This window comes from Callospermophilus lateralis, chromosome 6 (assembly GCF_048772815.1).
Source record: "Callospermophilus lateralis isolate mCalLat2 chromosome 6, mCalLat2.hap1, whole genome shotgun sequence".
Lineage (NCBI taxonomy): Eukaryota > Metazoa > Chordata > Mammalia > Rodentia > Sciuridae > Callospermophilus > Callospermophilus lateralis.
In genome coordinates this window covers 153,893,457-153,917,388 of record NC_135310.1, presented here as the reverse complement: position 1 = coordinate 153,917,388, position 23,932 = coordinate 153,893,457, and the positions used below count along the sequence as shown (strand labels likewise).

At 38.7% G+C, this 23,932-nt stretch overlaps 1 protein-coding gene across 2 annotated transcripts in view; it reads right to left on the bottom strand.

Annotated features, from left to right (window-relative positions):
- Kdm1b (lysine demethylase 1B) overlaps positions 1 to 23,932 on the bottom strand; it is a 46,052-nt gene that overhangs the window by 15,710 nt on the left and 6,410 nt on the right. For both annotated transcript variants that reach the window (XM_076859247.1, XM_076859248.1), the window contains exons 5-11: positions 23,268 to 23,379; positions 19,956 to 20,072; positions 11,188 to 11,226; positions 8,222 to 8,432; positions 6,097 to 6,281; positions 2,150 to 2,326; positions 1,772 to 1,846 (exon numbers count right to left, since the gene is read on the bottom strand). In XM_076859247.1, coding sequence (XP_076715362.1) covers positions 1,772 to 1,846; positions 2,150 to 2,326; positions 6,097 to 6,281; positions 8,222 to 8,432; positions 11,188 to 11,226; positions 19,956 to 20,072; positions 23,268 to 23,379 — 916 coding nt within the window. The remainder of the gene's footprint in view (positions 1 to 1,771; positions 1,847 to 2,149; positions 2,327 to 6,096; positions 6,282 to 8,221; positions 8,433 to 11,187; positions 11,227 to 19,955; positions 20,073 to 23,267; positions 23,380 to 23,932) is intronic.

The following is a 23,932-nucleotide window of genomic DNA, read 5'->3' as shown; positions in this document are numbered from 1 at the left end:
AGGGAATCTAAACAGGACAGAATAGTCATACCAGACAATATTTTAAAAATACAGAATGATACTGATAAAGAATCTCCATATTTCATTTATTATATACTTTTAAAGAAACAACTTCAGTTGAGGGTGAACAGAAGGCAAAGCAGATGTTCAAACAACCCAGATATCCGAGAGGAGCGATTTGAGTGATCTGCTGTTTCCTCTCAAATCAGATAATAAGATTTGATAAGTTAGTACGTGAGATGTACTTTGAAAGCTATCACTAAGTAGTTCCATAAACTATATTTAAAATTAGGATAAAAAGTTGATTTTCCTATGAAATGTCTATATGTGTGGCAAAATCCCTTTAGCACTACAAATAGGCCTTAACTTTTCCCTAAGACAAGAATCAATTTCCTAACCTCAAGGGGAATGGATGGTCTCCTGGCTGTCTCCTTCATCACTTGGGAAGAATGAGAGGAAAGTGGCAGGGGACCCCAGACCAAAATTCCTCAATTCCTCTAACCAGGAAGGCTACACTGTGTGGTTCCATGCTCCTCACGATCTTTCTCCGACTTTAACACTTTAGTTTCTTTTTAGTGTAAGAGGAAGGCTGAATATTAAAGACAGCCCCTCCCTAGACTTTGGATATTAATAACCTTCTCTGAAATATAATCTGTAGGTTTCCCAAGTAAAACACAAACAAAAAAGCTGGCTCTAATATCCAATGCTGAAATAATCAGTTAAAATACTTTCTAGTTTACTACAACACAGAAAATATTTCAAAATGCAAGCATATGTCCTATAAATCAATCTCAGAATCTTCTGTTTTGCCAACTATATAATGATCCATGACATGGGTCTTCCATCCAACCAGGAAGAAAATCTTTTAGGCACAGCTTTTGAAAAATTTTCTCTGAAACTCTGGAACTTCTAAAAATCATCCCAGAGAAGATATTGCAAAAAAAAAAAAAAAGTCACTTCTTTTAGCCAAGTAGAGAAGAGTAAAAAGGCTGCTTTAACTCTACAAATTTTTCATTTTTCACTAAAACCAATGTTCTTGCAAAGTAAATTTGAGAAAGAAGAGATGTATCGGACCTAGCCAATCAGTGAACTCGAGGGATGGTTAATGTGATTTAATTTAATGGAATCGGACAATGAATCACACAGATGTTTTTGTCAGTCTCTATTATGGCTCAATATGAACTGGTTTAAGGCAAGAGTCTGGCAACAGCATGTGGCCCACCCCTCCTCAGGGGAGCAAGCCCCCTTACATACCTGCAGGACTATGGAAATCACACAGTTCTACCTCAAGCAATCAATCAATTCAGTCTTCCTTCCAAAAGCAAAGGTTTTTGTTTTTGTATAAGATCCAAAGAGTGCCTTTGATTTATTTGCCTAAGAAAATCTACATGAGTATTTCAGGAACTTCCAAGAAACGAATTGCAGGGGTGTCCTTTATCGTCTCAAACTATCAACAGAAGCAAGGGCTTCCTCTTGGCCTCTGTGTGAAGGAAACCTATCAAGAGCTTCTATTTTAACTCCAAGTTAGAGTTTCTCCTGACTTGCTCAATGGGGTCTGAAACTCCCTCCAAAGCTGGGAGGATTTCTACCTTTCTCCACCCTTCTTTTATTGAATCAACGTCAAATGCTATGACTATTCTAGGATCTAGTGTAAAGAGGTAACACATTTAGATTCTCTACTAAAATTAGAACTGGTTTCTATATCTTAGAAAATTTAGACCAGAGAAGCAGATAACCATCTGTTTCCACCTACATATCCCAGAAATCTTACCTTAATTCCAAAGTTATGCAATTGCCTAGCAGCTGCTAATCCTGCTGGACCAGCCCCAACAATGGTGACGGATTTCTTTAAAAAAAGAAAAGAAACAAAACTCAAATTAGAGCAACGGCAACAATGCACTGTTCCACTTTTCTGATGTTCACCTACTGTTTTTTAATTCTCTTAGAAAATTATTTTCCTCAAGCACATGATGCTACTTGTCTGAAGCAATCCCTCCCCTCTTCCTCAGTGTGGAGACAGCTGGGCACCCTCCTCGTGGGGGGAACACTCCACACAGTCCTCAAGCAAGTTCTATGGTGATGCCATGGTCTGCTGGGTACCCCCACAGTGACACACGGGCTCCACAGCACAGGGCAGAGCGGCACCTACGTTGTGGTAGTCTTTAGGAAGCAGGTACTGGTCAGCTGCCACGGTGAGAACGCCTGTGTTGATGAGACCTTTCCTCGTCATGAAATAAAGTATCCTCTCCACTTCCTGAACGCACCGGATGCGGACGAGACCCCGGACGATGATGTGAGGAATGCATTTCTGAGGAGTAAGAGCTTCCTGTGTTTGGAAATGAGACCAAGTATTAAGAAAAACCTCAAGGAACTCAAAATGAATGAATAGCAAGAAACAATCCAATTTAAAAATGGACAAAACAGCAGCTGGGGATGTGGCTCAGTGGTAGAGCACTTTGGCTAATATGTGCACGGTCCTGTTCCTTTCTCGGCACCAGAAAAATGGGAAAATGACCTAACGGGACATTTCTCAAAAGAGGTACCAGCGGCCAACGGGTACATGATTAAATGCTCAAGCTCATTAATCACCAGGGAGACGCAAATTCAAACTATAATGCGGTACATCATCTCATCCAGCTAACAGCCTTTACCAAAGGGCAAAAGTAAGGGGGCGAGAGGCCAAGGAAAGGGAGCTCTGCACACTGTGGATGGGAATGGAAATCAACACAGCCATCCTGCAAAATGATATAGTGCTTCCTTAAGAATTAAAAACAGACTACCATGCCATCTAGCAATCCCACCACTGGGTCAGTTTCCAAAAGGAATGAAATCAGTGTCAAGGTCTATGCGCCCACGTTCAGTGTAGCACCTTTCATAAGAGCTGAGAAATGTGTCAACAGATGAATAGACAGCAAAGCAGCACAATCTCACCTACATGTATGTGAAATCTGAAAGAGCTGAACTCAAGAGAGAGTGTAGAAGGGACCAGGGACTAGTGGGGTGGGGTGGGGTGGGGAGACACTGGCCAAAGTGTTCTCACCACAAAAAAAAAATTTGCATATATTCATTAGCTTGATTTAGCCATTCCAAAAGTACACATATTTCTTTTTTTTAACTACTTTTTAGTTGCTAATGTATTTTTATTTATTTAAATGCAGTGCTGAGAATCAAACCCAGTGTCTCACACATACTAGGCAAGTGCTCTACCACCCCAGCCCCTTAAGTACACATTTTTCAAAACATTGTATTATATATCATAAGCAGATACAATTTTTGTCAATTTAAAAATAAGTTTTAAATCTTTTGATTTCTCAAAGAGTTAAGCAGAAAATCATAATATGACCCAGCATTACATGACCTAGAATTAAAAACATGTTTAGACACAATGTTCATAGCAGAAGTATTCAAACAGCCAAGCAGTGAAAACCAATGTCCATCAATGAATAAACATATCCATTCATATTTGTCTACATATCTAAATCTATAGATACACATATTTGTATATCCCCAAACAGTGAACTATTCTTCCACTATAAAATGGAATGAAGTTCTGATACATGCAACAATATTGGTGAACCTTGAAAATAACCATGCTAAGTGAAAGAGCCAGTCACAAAAGGCCACATATTATATGATTCCATTTATAAGAAACATCCAGAACAAGCAAATCCACAAAGATAGAAAGTAGATTAGCAATTACTAAGGGCTGATGGGGGACAGGAAAGAGTGACCAGGTATGGGGTTTCTTCTTTGGATACTGAGAAAGTTCTGGAACTCGACAGCGGTGATGAACTGAAAATTCCACAATGACTAAAATGGTAAACATGGTAAATTATGTTTATTTTATCATAATGAAGAAAAGCCTCTAGGGATTATTTGCATCCACCATTTATCAGCAAGACAGGAAGGACAGAAGGGGTGTACTGGAGGGAATAAGAGGAGGAAGGGAGAGAGGACTCAGCAGTTTATACTTGAGCATTCACGTTTCTTCTCACTGAGAAGGACTGCTACGAGGAAATGTGGCGGCATAACACATTACCCTTCTGACTCAAGAGGACCTTACAGAAACCTGGGCTGCTGCTGGTACCAGCAGCAAAAGCTGGCTTATGAGTGATGACATGAACTTATAAGGAAAAAAAAAAAAAAAAAAGACACTAGCTTTCCTTGGTCCACTTCCCGAGCCCAGGACAAGAAGCTGAGGACAGGATCCTCTACTTGTCACCAACATCTGGCTCCACTATCAATCAGACTGGGAGAAGATGATGTGGCTGGCAGACTCAAACAACATGCAGCACGCTGCTGGGGCTGCTGAAGAGGGACATTTGTGCTCATAAAGTTTAGAAAAAGCACTGCAAAGTCTTCAATTCTTTTAAATTTGTTTTAACCAAATTATTTCATATGTAAATAATACTCTTTTTAGAACCTAAACTATAGAACCAGATACAGCGGCACACACCTGTAATCCCAGTGGTTCAGGAGGCAGAGGCAGGAGGATCTAGAGTTCAAAGCCAGCCTCAGCAACTTAGCAAAGGCCTAAGCAACCTAACAAGACCCTGTCTCTAAATAAAATATAAAAATGGCTCAGATGTAGCTCAGTGGTTAAATGCCCCTGGGTTCAATCCCCAGTATCCCTTCCTAATAAAAACCCATAAACTACATACAAATACCAAGGACTTTATTAAATTCTTCCCCTCTACCAAATTTTTGGGTTTTTTGTTACCAGGGATAGAACCCAGGGGCATTTAACTACTAAGTTACATCCCTAGCCCTTTTTATTTTTTGAGAAATGTCTCGCTAAGTTGCTTAGGGCTTTGCCAAGTTGCTGAGGCTGGCCTTGAACTTGTGATCTTCCTGCCCCAGCCTCTGGAACCACTGGGATTACAGATGTGCACCACTGTACCCAGCCCTATCAAATTTCAAAATCAAAAAGAAATGTAAAACAATAAATCCAAGGTTGTTTCTGAAATGTATATTACTTATTTACAGAAAATTCTGACCACAACTATGTATAATTTAGTGAATGTTTAGTGAGCCCTTATCTCAAACCAGCTGGGCACAAAATGACTATGTCTACCTTGCCCAGCATACTCACCTGGGTGTAATTCATATAAACTGTATTAATCCAGAATTTAACTGGGTCAACTCATTTCACACTGATTCTAATCCAGTGAAAGATCAGAGTGAAGTCAGAATATCTTTCTTTAATCAAGACCACTGTGGCAGTCTCCCACAACATTCTGTATCTATCAGTGACTCAAATAACTGCTGAAGAAATAATAAATCAGAAAAATACTAGGGCCTATAGAGTTTGTCTTTGTTAAAAACAAAAACAAAACTACTGGCATTCTTACTCCCCCCCACCCCCAGCTTATGTTCACGCCCTTCAAGTTGGTGCTGTGTGGTGCTCCCAACGTTTATTGAGTTCCAACAGAGCAAAAATCACCATCTAGGTTGGTTGAAAACACTAAGGTAAGGAGACCTGCTCTCTTATAATCCAATCTTTGATTTGTTTTTATCTCCCTCCTGGCAGTGCTGCCAGAACTCTTTGGACCAAGTCTTGCACCTCACTCCCATTCCTAGACTGAGCACTCTAATGTATATACGGTCTGAGTGGTGGTTCTATTCCCTTTTGGAAATGTCCAGAAACATACAGGCTGAGCATCTCTAATTCAAGAATCTGAAATGCTTCAAAATCTGAGTGCCAATACAGTGCTCAAAGAATTTTGGAGCATTCCTAACTTTTGGATCAGAGAGTTTGACTGATAAAGTTTCCAGTAAATATCCTAATATCTGAAAAAAAAACCCAAACTGAAAACATATCTGGTCCTAAGCATTTTGGATAAGGGATCCTCAGTGTGTATCTGGCTGTCATGACTGGGAAGTGTTACTGACAGAGTGGGCAGAGGCCAGGGCTGTTGTTCAGCATCCTGCAGCACATAGGATGGCCCCCCTGGCACCCAAATGGCAGCATGCCCAAGATGCCACAGTGCTGAGGCTGAAATACCCTGGTCTGAGGCTTCCATCCCCACAAAGGGCAGCACTCTCCTGCAAGGAGGTCCTCTGTCCCCTTGCTGCTAGCTGGCCACGCTTACTTACTTTGCAATTCGTATACCACAGGGCAAGGATGAGGTTTCTCAAAGCCAGGTACATTGTGGGGTCCCGGGAGTACTCTGGAAACTCATAAAGCTCGTCCAGCTCCATCACATCAGGCCTCACACAGAGGGCTTTGCCACATTCATTGGGCTGGTAGAAAGGCTGGAAGTACCGGTTCATGCCTGGAACTGACAGGTGACACAAACAGGCAACTCCTACAGGCTGTCACTTCCAAATCCAGAAGAATTAAAGAGCAAAAACAAACCCAAAAGCACAACCTGGGCGAGCCCCATAGTCTATCCCACACAACTTCTGCTTCTTGCACCCAGTGGATAAAATGTCCATGAACTACACAGTTTCCCACTCTTACTTCACAAGTTATTCACAACCCTAGTGTCTGTGGCATGAAAATTTTGATTCTTTAAAAAACACTGTTGTGCAACAGAGCTACGAGACTTTCTCATCTTGCAAGACTGAAGCTCTATACCCATAAAACAACTCCTCATAAAGATATATATATATTTTTTTAGTTGTAACTAGACACAATATCTTAATTTTATTAATTTTTATGTGGTGCTGAGGATTGAACCCAGGGCCTCGCAAGTGCTAGGCAAGCACTCTAGCACTGAGTCACAGCCTTAGCCTCAAGATATGTTTTAATAGTAACTTTTTTGGCACACACACACACAAAAAAAGTAGAAAAATCACTAATCCTTGTTGGTATCCTAGTGGTGGGGTTACATTGAGAGGCATGTTCTATTATTCTGCTTTGACAAATGAGGAATATTAATATAACAGATACTTCTTTTACAAAGCTGGGGAAAATGCTAGAGGTGCTATTTTCTAATTTGCTTTTTAGAATTTAGAATATTATGAACACTTTTTCATGTCATTACACATGACTTCAATGGTTATATATTTTCCTATTATTTAGCCATTCCCCTATTCTAGGCATTTAAATTTCATTCAATTTTTCACTGTTGTACACAATTCCAGAACAAATTCCTTTCTGTATATATCTCTGGACTTACTCATACAATAAGTATTCAGAAAAAAGTCCTAGAAATGGCACTGCTGGGTTTAAGGGTACCTGTTCTAAGATTTTTGATGCACACTGCCAACATGTCCTTCACAAATGTACCCTCCAACAGGATTTGAGCACCTATTTCATGACACCTTCATTAACACTGGGAATTACCGCTTTAGGTTTGATCTCCGTCATATCTACATTTTAAGAGGGATCAGTGTTATTAGTTAAAAACCTATGGAAAAATAAAAATAAAAACTTATGGAAAAATAAAAACAATGTAAACATCTACTTGCACCATAAAATATGCAGTTTGTCTGTGTGCACAGACAATAAAAGATGGAGAATCTTGAAGATTCTCTTTCCAGTCGGTAGTCAGCAACATGCCTACCCTGAGGCTCTACACCTTTCTGAGAGTGGATCACCCATGGCATCATTAGAGGAGAAAGATGGAAACGAGAAAAAGGTACTGCTCACAGAGTTCAGAGCTTTCTTCTGGTAGTTCAGTGCATGTCCTCCACACACTACCCAATGTTCAGATTAATGTGAAGGGTTCCCAAATTACTGAGGGAAAAGCTAACTGTACACTGTAAACTAATGGTGTGACAGGTCCACAGTACATGTATCCCTCAACATCCTCAGGGAATTAGTTCCAAGCCCCACCCCACCCCAGGACACCTAAATCTATGCACACTTAAGTCCCTTTGCCAAGATGGTGTAATATTTACATATAATCCACATACACCCTCCTGTGTGCTCTAAATCACCTCTAGGTGACTTACACTCCCCTCCAAAATGCAAATGCTATGTAATAGCTGTTCTATATTGTTTAGGGAATAATGACAAGAATTAAAGTCTATACATACTCAACACAATTTTTTTTTTCCCCAAATGTTTTCTAACCGTGGTTAGTTGGATTTGTGGATCCAGGACTGTGGATGTGGAGGGCTGACTATATAACCAGATGCATGAATAATTATGTGCCCTGTATCATGCCTCCTTATGTTTTCTAAGATTTCTTTTGCCTTTTGCTCACCCCTACATTTCTTCGGGGTCAGGGGTAAGGGTTGGAAAGGAGGGAGTAGCAGGACCAGCTCTTACCAAGTGCAGAGGGAGCCATCTTGGAGGCCTCCAGCTTCCCAGGGCTGGTATCCCCAACAGTGGCAGCACGATTCGTGCTGGTACAGGAAGGGCTCATGCCAACGCAGTCAGGGTAGTAGGCAGACAGCAGGGGTGCTGCCACGCTGTCTTTCAGCAAAGGAGGTAGGATGAGCATGGAGTACCACCAGTGGTTGGAAACTTCTGACACTCTCTGAAACGTACCAGCAGGAGAAAGAGAGAACAGCAGAGAGAAACAGACATGCGGCTGGTGCCAAGGACAGAGGGCCATCTTCATTTCATTCATCCTTAGCCCTTTATTCTACCCCCCACCAGACTTAACAATTCTATACCAGAGTTCTGCACACACAAATTTAAAAACAGAAATGGATTATGATACACACAATGTTTCTTAAGGCAAAATATAGCCTTAGTGTACAGTGACAGTCTCCCCCCTCCAAAATCCCACCAACGCCAGGTAAATCTTTAGAGCTCCACTCACTTACTATCCTGCAAGCCTGGCTTTAAGTTTCAAAAGGGAAATTTATTTCTGCTCCATAGTTATCTATCATCCAGCTCCCTTTTACTTAAGATTTTGAAAGAGTTAAAATTGGACATAAAAAAATAATTCTCCAAGTACTAGTCTATCATTACTGCTTTTAGCCAAAGACTACTTAAAAAAAAAAAAAAAAAAACTTTTGGAAGGTAAAAGAACACTAGTACCATCAAATAAGATGCCAAACGTAGACCTGAACAAGAGACTATCTGGAACATTTTTCACTGTCAACGAGCCCCAACATTCCCAACAGTATACCCCACTGCTTCAGTCACCTTCTATGCCCAGCCCCTGAAGCCACATGCACCTGCAACCTCTGCTCTCAGCGCCTGCTTTAGGTTTACCTATCCTTGACAGGCCCACGCTGTACCAAAACCAGGGGCACTCCAGCTCCTTTCCCAACACACCAGCCTGTCTCTAGCAGCCACCTTCCTGGCCCGATCCTGAAGCAAGAGCAAATGGAGATTCAGCTCTTGGCACTCAGGCTGGACTATGCAGAGAGTGGAATGCAGTGCCTTGGAAAACATGAACCCAGGCTGCTCCAATTCTCTTCTGTTCCCTGGGTCATGCAGCTCAGTGGGCAAAATGAGTCAGGACCACTAGAGGCCTTGGCATCTTGCTCTAATCCCCCAGCTATTATTTCCCTAGAAACCCATCTGAAGACACACCAACCCGAACTCTGCTGGTGTAGGAGCAATGGGACTTGTACTTAGTACATGCTCCATCTAGTCGCCAACCCTGGATCCCTATAATTTTGTAAACATCCCTCCCTCACTTTAATACACATACCACTGAAGAACCCGTACTTGATATACAGTCAATCTATTAGCATATTCAATCATCAAATACCCAGTGCTAGGTTAGTGTTCCCCAAAATTTTATGTCCACCGGAACCTTACAACGTGACCTTATTTGGAAACAGGGTCTTTATAGATGTACTTAGTTATGATGAGATCATACTGGCATAGTGGGAGCCCCAAATTCACCATGACTACAGTCCTTAGTGGAAGGCAGAGATAGAGAAGAAAGAGCCGGGGGAAGGGATGGTGATGATGCAAGCAGGGATGAGAGCAGTGTGCCACATGCCAAGGAATGCTAACAACTTCTGGCAACCTCCAAGAGGACCCTCTCCCTTGAGCCTGCAAAGGGAGCACGGCATGGCCGACACCCAGATTCGGACTTCTAGCTCTAGAACTGTGGAAGAACACACTCGACTGTCTAAGCCTTCCAGCGAATCCTGGTAACTTGCTACAGAAGCTCCAGATACCTAAGATACTTACTGAAAACTTAGAAACTGCTGTGACCCTAGAATCCCAGGAACATTAAAAATGTAAGGCAGATGACTATCACTACCAACCTGGCCTGACTCTCTCAACTAAACACAAAAACCAGCAGATCAATTTCTAAGAACTCTTCCATTTTTTTTTTTTTTTACATACTTATATCTCATAAACAGCTTCTATATTAAGAGTTCAGATTTTTCTGGTTGCAAAATAGTCTCAATGTTATGGGACAGATGGATAAACAATTATATAATATTTAAAGTTACTTTTCCTTTCTTTCTATAATCTCATACTGTCTATACCTCAAATCCAGAAATCATATGGTCCACTGCCATATCAAGGGAATATATGAGGGTCCAGCCTATTAAAAATATGTATGTATATATGTGTATGTCTACATACACACACACATACACCCCACTCCTCAAGTAACAGAATGGATTTAAAGTAGATTAGCTAGATGTCAGTTTCTCCCTTTGCTAAAAATTCCATTTTGGTCCCTGTGTTTCAGATACCTGGAACAACCTCAAATTAATCCTGAATCACTAAAACTCAGAATGACTCAGAATTCTCAGAATTTGAGAACTCAGAAGCCCAGAATTTTGAAACATCATTTTAAACTGGATCTGGTCGCACGGATCTTGCCAACTCAAGGAGCTAAGCTTCAAGAAGACACCCGAAATGTGGCCAGTCCTTGCCAGCTAGACATACTACTCCCCTTTCCACATTTAGTCATGGACAGGACAAAGCTGTCACATTGAGGTCAAAATGCATGGGACACTCCTGCTGCTGAATCCAGGCCAAGAAAATCAAATTATGGCCCTCCTGTTCTTTTCTGGGAAGGATTCAAGTGGAGAAGGGGTCATAAAGTCATCCCTGAAACACAAGTTCAGTAAATTCTGAGCCCTATGGCAAGGCAAGGGAGCCTTTACTTCCTTTTAATATAAAGCAGTATACATTTTTAAGTTGGGAGTGGGTCACTGATGACATTTTCATAACAGTTACCAAGCTACATCAGAAAGGCTTTGATCAGCAAGCAAATGAAGACGAGAAACTCATGAAACATTGCTGTCATTTACTTATCATCAAAAGCACATTAACTCTGATCCAGGATACTCAGAAATACTCACTAGATCTTCAGGGAGGGAACAATGATCTGAGGTTTCAGGCTGCAAAAGAAACCCAAGTTTTAATTAAGTTTACTTATAAAACATAGCCTTAATTGTCTATTTATCTTCAATACCTCCTTTTCACCTATTAAACGGACAAAAAAGTTTGCTAAGACCCTGTATGAGCGAGGGTGTCAGAAGACAGTATGTTCATAAGGATGTCCTAGTAAAAACATGCAGGAATACCACTGTGGAGAGCAATTTGACAAAATATGGAGATTTTAAATGCATAGTATCTTGAATTCATAACTGAGAACACCACCAGCAATTCATTAGAGCATAAAGAGGATACACCCAGCAATTTTAACCTATATGTATATTTTCTAGAGAGAATCTTGTAACATGTGCACTAATAGATAGATTAAAAGATGTGCACAAGTTCCATTGATACCTGCATGCACAAGTTCCTGGGTTCAATCCCGACACCACCAAAAAGTACAAAGGAGCATGGTTTGTAACAGGAAAAATGATAAAGACAACCCAAAATTTCTCAATAGTGGAATGGACAAATAGACCGTATTATATTCAAATAATGACAAGCTACACAACAATGGGCGTGAATTACAACCACAGGCTACTACATGTCTGTGAGATATATTCATGTTGTACACACAACATAATGTTGAGCAGAAGGAGCCGCACCCATCAGACCATATGATTCCACTTATATAAAGCTCAAACAAGGAAAAAAATATACAATATTGCAAATTAGAATAATAAGTAGACAGGGGAGAAAGGTTGGAGGCCGTGACAGACAGGGAGTACCAGATGGCTTCTGAGGGGCTATTCAATTTCTATACTAAGAGCCATTTAAATGGGCACTTTGTGAGAATTCATTGAGCTATGCATCTTGATTAGTGCAAGTTATGTTTCAATTTTTTTTAAAAGAGTTGCCTAACTAAAGACTAACATATCACATGGCCTGGCAAGCCTAGTCTTTGGGATATATTCCAAAGAAACTTGCACGTGTGTGTTCAAATACACCTAGCAAGACCAGGCAAGAATGCGCCACAAAGCACTGCATGTACCAGCCAAAAATTAGAAACAACCCTCATATCCACCAACAGGAACACAGATATGCTGGGACAGACTCACATAAGGTAATACTGCCCAGGAGAGAAAACGAGTACACCAGAGTTTAGGTATCAACATAGATGCACATCAGAAACCTCAATATCGAGTGGAAAGAGCAAGTTGCAGCAGAACAGGAGCAAGATGAGATAAAAATATGCAAAACACTGTTACTGAAATGTTCTGCAACAGGTTAGTTAATAAAACAAAAAGCAATGAAATTCAAAAGAGCATTTGCCCTTACAGAGAAGGGAAAAGGAGACGCGCTGCAGGAGCCCAGGACATGGGAAGCCACTGCTCTGCTTCGTAAACTGGGCGGGGACCGTTTAATGCTTTACATACAATTATAAATCCTCTTCTGCACTTATAAATTCTATCATATTGAAACTGAACATACACTTTTATGATACCAAAATTTCATTTAAAAGAACTGATGCTACAAAAATACTCAAAAATGGCATCAATAGAAGGCTATTTGCTACAGTACTGTCATAAACAATAACATCTACAAATAACCTAACTGCATGGTACACTTGTTCTGTGGACTAAACATCAGAGTCACCTAAGAAAATTCTTTATGTACCGAGATGGAAGCCTCCTAATTTGCTGCCTTTCTTCTTACTGCTGTTCCACAAATAAACCCTCAACTTGGTCCTTGATATGTTACCAGGCTAAACACCAAGATGACTCAGTAAACATTGTTTAAATAAATATTTCCATGGTTCAGGTTATGGATGGCAGTCAAGTAGACAGGAACAATAGGATGTCAGGTATCAAAGGAGAGTGACTGAGGAGGTAAGGGACCCCAAGGAGATGAAAAAGGCTTCCATTGTAGGGCAAGGTTAAGAGTAAAAGCAAGTAGGTTTTCCAAAACATAAGGGATCCAACACCTCTGAGACCCTCCTGGAAAAAAGTCCTCGATGTTAAGACACATCCAACCAGGTAACAAACCACAGTGCAGAACCTGGAAGGGAAGGCACTACAGTAGAAGAAACCATAGGGAGCGGGGGATCCACAGAACTATGGCAGTGAGAGAAAAAGGCAGAGGGCACGTGGTTATGGGGGAGAATGATATTTTAAAAACTTGGAAGAAAGGGGAAAAGGAGGTCGACTGAAGTGTGATATGATCTGAATTACTTTTACTGACTTCAGAGCATGGTGTTGATTAGTATCTTCTAATAGAACTATGAATTTTTTTTTTAAGGTTAGAGTGATTTTAACTCAATAGTCACATAATGTATTTTTCAATAATTACTCCATGCTCAGCAATTTCTTATTTCAGCCTGGCTTCTTTTTCTTATTTCAAATGCATGTTACAAAAATCATGTTGGTGGTGGGCTGGAGATGTGGTTCAGTGGTCAAGCACCTCTGGGTTCAATCCCCAGTACTCCCCACTCCCCGCCAAAAAAAAAAAACAAAGAAAAATCTTGTTGGCACTATTCCTTAACAGGAAGTTGTCCATCAACCACTCCTCCTTCATTCATACAGGAACACTCAAAACTCTCAAAAAGGTGGTGGCTATTTCATGATGACTAACAGCATGCATTTTCTTGGCTAGCATCTCTGTTCTTTTCTATATTTCTTTTAAAATTGTCAATGATGGACACATATCATTGATCTACAAAAAAGTCATTCCAAAGAAAACCCTATAGTTTTCAAAAACTAAGTATGTTAGAGAAGCTGAAAATGACAACTGCCACCCAAGGGGGAAAAAATACTGACGCACCCAAACACTGTGAACAATTAGCAGAGATGAATTTGAAGTCGTACATTCAATTATGAGAGAGCAATAGAGGAGCAATTATGGATGGCTCCAAATTATTCTTTAGTCAAAGCATAGAAAGAAATGTAAAAATCACACCTCGTATTTAGTAACCTACTATTAAATGATTCATCCAAAATCTTTTTAAATGAACTGTTCAACCTTAAAACACTACCTACATAAATCATGCGAAAATGGTTCAAAGACCAGACTCTAATGAAGCAGTCTTCTATTGTTGACTGCTGGTCGGCTGCAGTCCCCTCTCAATGTTACAATGAAATGCCTGCCTCTTGTTCACTTGAGAAGTCACCTGGGGCATGGTGCTGGTTAATTCAGTGCAACCAAGGCACTATTCCCCTGGGCCAGACGAGCTTCCCCTGCCCCACAATCTCAGCACTGCATTCCTCAGCCCTCTCCCACTTTTTTCTCTTCTACTCTAAAGCAGAGGTTGAGGATCTTGAAGATGAAAGACAGTATATTCTAAATGTTCTCCCCTTAAAAAAAATCAATATATAAGGTAATATATAAGTTAATTAGCTTGATTTAGCCACTCCACAATGCATATGCATTTCAAAATAACATCTTACATACAACAAACATATATTTTTCATTTGTCAATTAAAATTAAATGACTTTTTGAAAAGAATAATTAAGGGCTAAATTAAAAAGATTTTAGAACAAGTCATCGATTCCAGGAACCTGGTACTAGGCTCAGATCTGATCTTTCCATTCCCCACTTCCAAATTACCAACAAGAACAGAAGCGAGAATACCACAGAGGCCACCGACATTAACAGAAGAAAAGTGAACAATATAAACAACTTCAACAAATTTGACAGCGTAGATGAAAAGCACATGGGCCCTGAAGCATCTCCAAACCATCTCCAAGTCACAAACCACCCGAATCATAACACATCTGTTAAAGAAATCGAATTAAAACATACTGGCCCAAACTCCTGGACTAGAAGAGTCAACCAAACACTAAAATAAGGACTAATACCGACTTTATACACCCTGTTTAACAAAATACAAAGCATGGCATATTCTCCGTTTGCTTCTTGGGGAACTAGCATAGCTCTGTCAGCAGAACCTGACGAGGACGCTGTAAGAGTTGTGACAGCATCACTATGAATACAGATGCCAGAATCCTTAACAAAACATAATAAAACCCAGCAATATATTAAAAGCATAGTACACTAGGAAAAAAGGGAGAAATTTTTCCAGAAATATAAGATTGCTTCAACATTTCAAAATCAGTGTGATTCACCCCATTAGCAGATTAAAGGACAAAAACCCATGATCGCCGTAATAGATGAAGAAAATATATTTGGCAAAAGTCAACAAAAATTTCAAATAAAAGTGCTTAGCAAAGCAGGAGAAGAAAGGACCTTCTCCCTCAACCTGATAAAGGGGCATCTACAAGAAGATATATCAATAAGCAGAGTACTCCAGTCAGATTGAGGCCAGGAGTAAGATAAGGAGGCTTGGCTTTCACCACCTCTGTATGGTATGTCAGTGGTGGTCCTGCCCAAATCAATAAGGCAAAAAAAAAAAAAGAGAAAAAGAAAGAATATCAGGGGCTGGGGATGTGGCTCAAGCGGTAGCGCGCTCGCCTGGCGTGCGTGCGGCCCAGGTTCGATCCTCAGCACCACATACAAAGATGTTGTGTACGCCAAAAACTGAAAAATAAATATTGAAATTCCCCCCCCCCTCTCTCTCTCCCCCTCCCTCTCTCTCTTTAAAAAATAAAAATAAATTAAATAAATAAAATAAAATAAATATATAAAAAAAGAAAAGAATATCAGTTGATATGATTAGTTTGTAGACAACCTAAAGAAATCTACAAAAGGATTTATAAAAATTAATAAGGAAAGCCAAAAAAGTCTCTGGGTATAAAGTCAGCACATATAAGTCAACTATATTCCTATACAAATGCCACAAACAACTTGAAAATTAAAAGACAAAATTCTCCTTACAATTACAGGAAAAAAAATCAAGAAACAAATTTGACAAAAATATCCTCAGTGAAAACTAGAAAACACTGCTGGGAGAAATTAAGGAATCCTGGGAAATGATTTCTGTAAAGACTAGACAGTAAATATCTTAGGCTCTATGGACTATGCAGTCTCCATCATGACTCCTATCATGGAGCATGAAAGCAGCTATCAACACTACGTAATTAAAGAGCACGCTGTGCACCAATAAAACTTTCTTTATAGCTAAAAAATTAGTAGAGGAGAGGGAAGGGAACAGAGGGAGGGAGAAACATAGGAAAAGGACCTCCTGGGGTCTGAATTAGAGCAAATCATATTCCATGCTTTTATAACTATGTCAAAATGAATCCTAATGTTATATATAACTAAAACAAACCACCATCAACAACAACAAAAAAAACCATTATTTATAAAATCAGTCAAAGGGCCAGATTTGACTCACAAGCCATTATTTGCAGTAACTGGGTTAGAAAACTGAAAAATGTCCATTATCCTCCAAAAGATACACAGATTCAACACATTCCAATCAAAATCCTGGAGGGTAGATACGGACAAGCTTATGGAAAACATACATGGAAACATAATGGTCCTAGAATACGTAATCTTAAAAAAGAAAAGGTTGGAAGAACTTACCACTAACTAATTTTAAGACTTAAAAAAGATACAATAGGGGCTGGGGATGTGGCTCAAGTAGTAGTGCGCTCGCCTGGCATGCGTGTGGCCCGGGTTCGATTCTCAGCACCACATACAAACAAAGATGTTGTGTCCGCCGAAAACTAAAAAATAAATATTAAAAAATTCTCTCTCTCTCTCTCTCTCTCTCTCTCTCTCTCTCTCTCTCCATCTCTCACTCTAAAAAAAAAAAAAGATACAATAATCAAGACAAGACCATTTTGGTCAAGGATAAACAATGGGAACTATGGAATGTGGTACACACTGCATGTATGGTCAACTGATTTTTTTAAAAAATGATATCAAGTTAGTTCAATGAAAAAAAGAATAATCTTTTCAACAAATAGTACTGAAAAACTAAGTACCTATAAAAAACTGAATTTTGTTCTATTCCTCATATCAAAAGCCTTGAACTTGATAAAAGATATTGTATCCATGTACAACTAAAAATTTTAAAATTAGAAAAAAAAGATGCTCAGCATCACCAGTTAACAGGGGAATGCAAACCAATGCCTCCATGAGATGCCAAAACATACCCACTATACCAACAAAACCACAAAAGAAAACACCACCAAATGTTGGAACATGGCACAAGAATCATGGAAAACCATTTGGCAGTTTCTTAACATTAAACAACTACTACATGACTCAGCAGTGTCACTCTTGTGTATTTGCCTGTAAGAAATGAAAAGGCCCACAGAACACTTGCACAGAATGCTCACTGCAGCTTTTCTCACACAGCAAAAACACAGGGACAATGGTTAAACAAACTGCAGGGCATACCTACAATGCAATTTTACTTGACAATTAAAAGAAACTACTGATCACGACAGTGACAGGTGACTCTCAAATCCTACTTAGTGAAAAAAGCAAACACTACACTACACAATACATATGGCTGATTTTTTTTTTTTTTTTTTTTTTGGTGATACTGGGGATTGAACTCAGGGTCTTGTGCATGTGAGGCAAGCACTGTACCAACTGAGCTACACCCCCAGCCCTCATTTTTTTTTTTTTTTATTTTATATTTTTACATGGTGCTGATGATTGAACCCAGTGCCTCACAGGTAGAATGCACATTATACCAATGATGGCTAATTCCTAACAGCCACATATCTGTCCCTCCTCTCATAGTTCCACTGAGACACAGCCCCAGCTCCTGATTTAATTTTTTACAAAGTTCAAGAACAAGGAAAACTAAGCTATGATGATAGACACTAGAAATTCCTCTGGGGGAGAGGAGAAATAACCAGAATTTTTTAGAATGATGGAAATATTGTATATTTTCATTGGCATAATGAATTCATTCTGTAGATATCTTCTGAAACTCAATGAAATTCACTTAGGAGCTATTCCTGTAATTATAGTATGTAATCACAACTCAAAAACAAAAATAAGATGCAACTTTATATCAATTAAAAATACCACCAGTTGATGCAGATAAGGTTTTGATAGAATGATGACTCTGAGTTGGGGTCTTTGGATCTTTAAAATGCAATTTGCATATTCATATCAATAGTCTTAAATAATGTGCCCCTCATAAATACATTCAAATGCATTTCTAAAAAGCTGGGGGGGGGACCTGAAAATGTGACTCAGTCTTAGAGTGCTTGCCAAGCACATACCAACCTAGACTTCAATTCCCAGCATTACCAAAAAAAGAGTCTAGTAGGATAAATGAATCATTAACAGCTTAACAGCTTACTCATCAAAACAGGAAAGAGATAAGAAAAACTTTCATTTTTTAGTTGTATACTATATACGTACATACATATTTTCAATTAACTTTATCCTAAGAGTAAATTCTTTTTTTAAAACTTTTTTTAGTTGTAGTTGGGCACAATACCTTCATTTATTTTTATGTGGTGCTGAGGATAAAACCCAGCACCTTAGCACATGCTAGGTGAGTGCTCTACTGCTAAGCCCCAGCCCCAAGAGTAAATTCTTACATAAAACTTATTTATGAAAAAATAAAAACTCTTAACTCCTAAATGTTCATACTCTTTTTCTCATTTTGTCACTTGCAAAAATCTTCCAATGTTTTTTGGTGGTGTGGAGGACTAAATCAGGGCTTCAATCATGTTAGGCAAGGCCTCTACCACTGACCTACAGCTCCAGACATCAAATTGATATTTTGAAATAATTATGTGTTGCTTTAGCAATATTTTTATGTTAAATACAAGGTTTTTAAAACTTGACTATAAACTTTATAAAACTTTCCATTCATTCTTTAAAAGAAGAATATTTAAGTGTTCTGCTGGAAATAATTGCATATTTTCGTGAATATACTATAAACTACTGTATTATATTATTTAAAAGGTAAATTTTAAATAATATGCAAATCATTTCTGAATTTTTTGAAAAAGATAGTATTTTCAATCTGTAATTTGATTCCTAACATTGTTTTAAGTACAGGAACTGAACCCAGAGGGACTTTACTACTGAGCTACATCCCCAGCTCTATTTTGAGACGGGGCCTGAGTTACTGAGGTGCCTAGAGCTTGTGATCCTTCTGCCTCAGCCTCCTGAGTCACTGGGGTTACAGGTTACACCATGACAAAATGACTTTTAATATTATTTAACTTATTTAAAGCATTAGTGACATTTGTATGGATTAATTCCTTTAACACGTTAAAGAATTACACATTTTTAAACCTTAATTGCCAAATTTCAAAGAAGGAAAATTATACCAATGATGGCTAATTCCTAACAGCCACACATCTGTCCCTCCTTACTGGTGAGATCCTGCTTTCGTATGGTGTTGCAACATGCTCAGTTGTAAAAATATTTTCTTCCTTTGTCTTCAGTGCAATCCAGAGTAGCTGCATGATTCTGTTCCAGCCAATAAGATACAAACAGATATCTACCCTGTCTGCCAATAACAGGATAGAGTCAGCCGTTGCACCTCTTGCACCCTTTGCCCTTTCTCTGGTAGAATTTAGACACAGTGGCTGCTGGTACGGCAACCCCCTGATGAACTTGAGGATGGAGGACAAACTAAGGATAGACTAGACGCACTGGAAAGAAGACGACCAACTCTGGACAGCCTATTTCCAAACCACTTGTAACGAGAGAAAAGTGAAATTCTTAATTAGTACACCACCTGCAGCTGGGGTTGTCACATGCATTCACACAACCCAGATAAAACGAAAAATACATACCCTTACTATTTACTGACAACTAAATTAATGTTATCCATTACTTCAAAAGGAACACCAAAAGAAATCATACCTTAACAGCAGTATTTGGTTTCATACCACACCGATACGTCTTTGCTACCTGTGGAGTAAGCTGGATTTCCTTGGTAAGCTGCCGCCACTTACGACACTCTGGTTTGGTACACTGAACCTAGGGAAAGAAGAGAGGTCAAGATCAATAGGTTGGCTAATCTTGAGCTACTTTTCCACCCTCTACCACTTATCCTGTGTCACCATTCCCACATAATCCACTCTACCCCATTAGGCTAATTTCTGATTCAGTACTAGCTCAGGCAACAACAAAGAGCACAGAGGAGCTAAGAACTGTTGTCAGAAAGATTTTCCAGCTCAGACTAAGGAAATAATCAGAGATGAATTTTGTTATCACTGGTTAAAAAAAGTCAGTACACTCAATGCAAATAATGTGATATCCTGGGCTGGATCCCAGAACAGTAAAAGGACTTAATGAAAAAACAGATGAAATCTAAACAAAATCTGTAATGTCATTATTCACACTTGCCAATGTTAATTTCTCAGTCTGACAAATAATCATGGTGCATAAGATGATTACATTAAGCAAACTGGGTGAAGGATATATGAGAACTCTCTATGCTATCTCTGCAACCTTCTGTACATGTTAAATTATTCCAAAATAAGTTATTTTTAAAAAGTGTGGAGAGGGCTGGGTTGTGGCTCAGTGATAGAGTGCTCGCCTAGCACGTGCGAGGCCCTGGGCCTCAGCACTACATAAAAATAAAGGTATTGTGTCCAACTACAACTAAAATAAATATTTTTTTTAAAAAAAAGTGTGGAGATATCCACATGAAGAAGAATGAAGTCAGATTCAACTTCACACATAAAAATTAACTCAAAATGGATTAAACAACTAAATGTAATTGCTAATTCAATAAAATACTTAGAAGAAAACAGGGCATTATGTATACACACACTGAATGGAATCCTAATTGGAAGGGGTTTTACTCCATGTATGTAAGATATAGTCTAGGGTCATGTTTATCAAAAAACAACAACAAAAAGTACAAACCAAAAAGAAAAAAAAAAAAAAAAAACCACAGGGATTAATCTTTATGGCCTCAAATATGACAGTGAATTCTTAGGTGTGATACCAAAACCACAAACAAGAAAAAAGTAGACAAACTGAACTTTATAAAACTGAAAACTTTCATGCATCAAAGGACACTAGCAAAGTGAAAAGACAACGTACAGGAAAAAAATATCTGCAAATCCAAGATCTGATAAGGGCTTAGTTTACATAATGTATAAAGAATTCCTACAACTCAAAAATAAAAAGACAAACAACTCAACTTAAAAACAGGTAAACCATATGAATAGACACTTCTCCAAAGAAGATATGCAAATGGCCATTAGTTACAGAAACGAAAATCAAAACCACAGCGAGGGGCTGGGCTGTGGCTCAGTGGTAGAGCGCTTGCCTAGCATCTATGAGATACTGGGTTCAATTCTCAGCACTGCATTTAAATAAATAAAATAAAGGTTCACTGACAAACTACTGTTATAGGTGATTAAAAAAAAAAAAAAACCCACAATGAGATACCACTTCACACCCACTTAGATTGCCAGTATATAAAAAATAAAACAAAATGAAAGTTGGGGAGGGCATTGAGAATCTGAGCCCACATACCCAGAAATGAAAAATGGTGGGGCAGCTATGGAAAAAGAGTGTGAAGGTTCCTCAAAAAATCAAATACAGAATTACAATATGGCCCTCCAATTCCATTCCTTAGGAATAGCCCTAAAGTAACTATAAACAGATATTCAAACAAATATTTATACAAGAATGTTTATAGCCTCACTATTCACAATAGCTAAAGGTTTAAAACAACCTAAGTGTCCATCAAAAGATGAAAGGATAATTAGGCTATCATGCAGGAGGATTCCATTTATAGGAAAAACCCTAGCTAGATAAATCCATAAAGATGGAAAGCAGATTAGCAGTTTCCAGGGACTGAAAGGTGGGAGAACTAGAGGGTGACTGCCTAATGTACAAGGTTTCCTTTGTGGGTAATGAAAGCAAGTTGGAATAATACAGAGGTGACAGTTGCACAACACTGTTAATATGCTAAATGCCACTGAATTGTATGCCTTAAATAGTTAATGTTAGGTCTCAGGGTTTGGCTTAGGGGAAGAGCATGTATTTAGCATGTTGAGATCAAGACTGAATCCCCAGGATTGGGTTGTAGTTCAGTGGTAGAGCGCTTGCCTAGCATGTGTAAGACCCTGGTTGGGTTCGATCCCCAGGGTCACATAAAACTAAACAAACAAAATAAAGGTATTGTTCCATCTACAACTAAAAATATTAAAAAAAATTGAATCCCCCACACCTAAAAATATTTAAAAAAATTGAATCCCCCACCATCCCCTTCAAAAAAAAAAAAAACTCATTAGACAACATTAAAATAGTTAATTTTGTTGTCTGACTTTCTACTTCAATAAAAAGTTTAAGTGTGTACAAGGCAGCTCAGAATTACTTGTATTAAAAAAAAAAAGCAAATCATTTATTAAGTGGTAATTTATGATATATATAATCACTAAAATATATTTTCAAAGAACGGCTAAATGGAAAAAGGATCATAAAAAGTAAGATTTAAAAAAACCAGTTTTTTTTATAGTGGTGCACACCTATAATCCCAGCAACTCAAGAGGCTGAGGCTCTAGGCATCTTAGTGAGACCCTGTCTCAAAACAAACAAAAGCGGGGGTGGGAAGGGGGCTGGAATGTGGCTTAGTGGTTAAGCATCCATGAGTTCAATCCCTGGTACCAAAAATTTAAAACGAGTTGTAAAAAAAAAAAAAAATCCAAATTTTTTTAACCTAATTAAGATTTGTATATAAAGCATAAGATTACGTTTAAACAAACTCAAAAATATGAATAAAATAAAGACTAGAAGGATATATACCAAACTTAGCAATAGCTATCACCAGCAGGTGTGAGGTGTTAGTTTCTTCCTATATTATATTATCTTTCTATAAAAAATAAAAAATTTTATTTGCCATAATAATCAGAAAGAACTGAGAGTCATGGTGGTGTGCACCTGTAATCCCAACCACTTGGGAGGCTGAGGCAGGAGGATCACAAGTTCTCTATAATCAGCCTGAGCAACTAGTAAGTCCCTAAGCAACTTAGCGAGACCCCATCTCAAAATAAAAATTAAAAAGGGCTGGGGATTTGGCTCAGCGGTTAAGCTCCCCAGTACCCACCCCCCAAAATAAATCAGAACAACAGAAGCAATAAAAAAAAGATTTTTTAAAAGTCAGGTTTTTCATCCATTGCTCTTCCTTTTAGTTCAATAAATGCATTTTCTTACCCAGTAGGGGAGCTGCTGGTCTGCCATGAATGCTTTGGGGCTAGGTTCAGTTTTGCCATTGCTGGTCCATATTTTTTTCCAGGAGGTATACTTATCATATCCATCTTTATGGCTGCAAACAATAAATATACCAAGCTACATGTCAAAACACAAGTCAGTTCAGTAAATCTTACATGAAGGACTAACCCAGGCTTTCACACAGAGGGAAGTTACTATGGCACCCATACAGCAGGCAGTCAGAAGGGGTCTTCTCTATTCCATGTTTGTACGATGACAATAGCATAACAAATTCTGAGGAAGTATGTAACCAAAACGAACCAACTAAAAAAAAAAAGTTAATCTAATAAGGGCAAAGTATTCTCTAAAGGAGAAATTAGGGTATTTTAAAATATAAGAACTGGGGGTACAGCTCAGTGGTTGAGCACTTGCATGGCTGAGACCCCGAGTTCTATACCCAGAACCACCAAAAAAAAAAAAAAAGAATATTTTCAAATGTACACAGTAAATCTTAGGGTGGCCACTTAAAAATTACATCACTAGATTAAGTAACATAATCAAAAAATGTGCATTTAAAATCAGAGAAGGCAAAAGAGAGAACCAAGATAAAGAAAACAACCAGCAATTAATGTATTTCAACTCAACTATGTCAATAATTTCTTAAAATG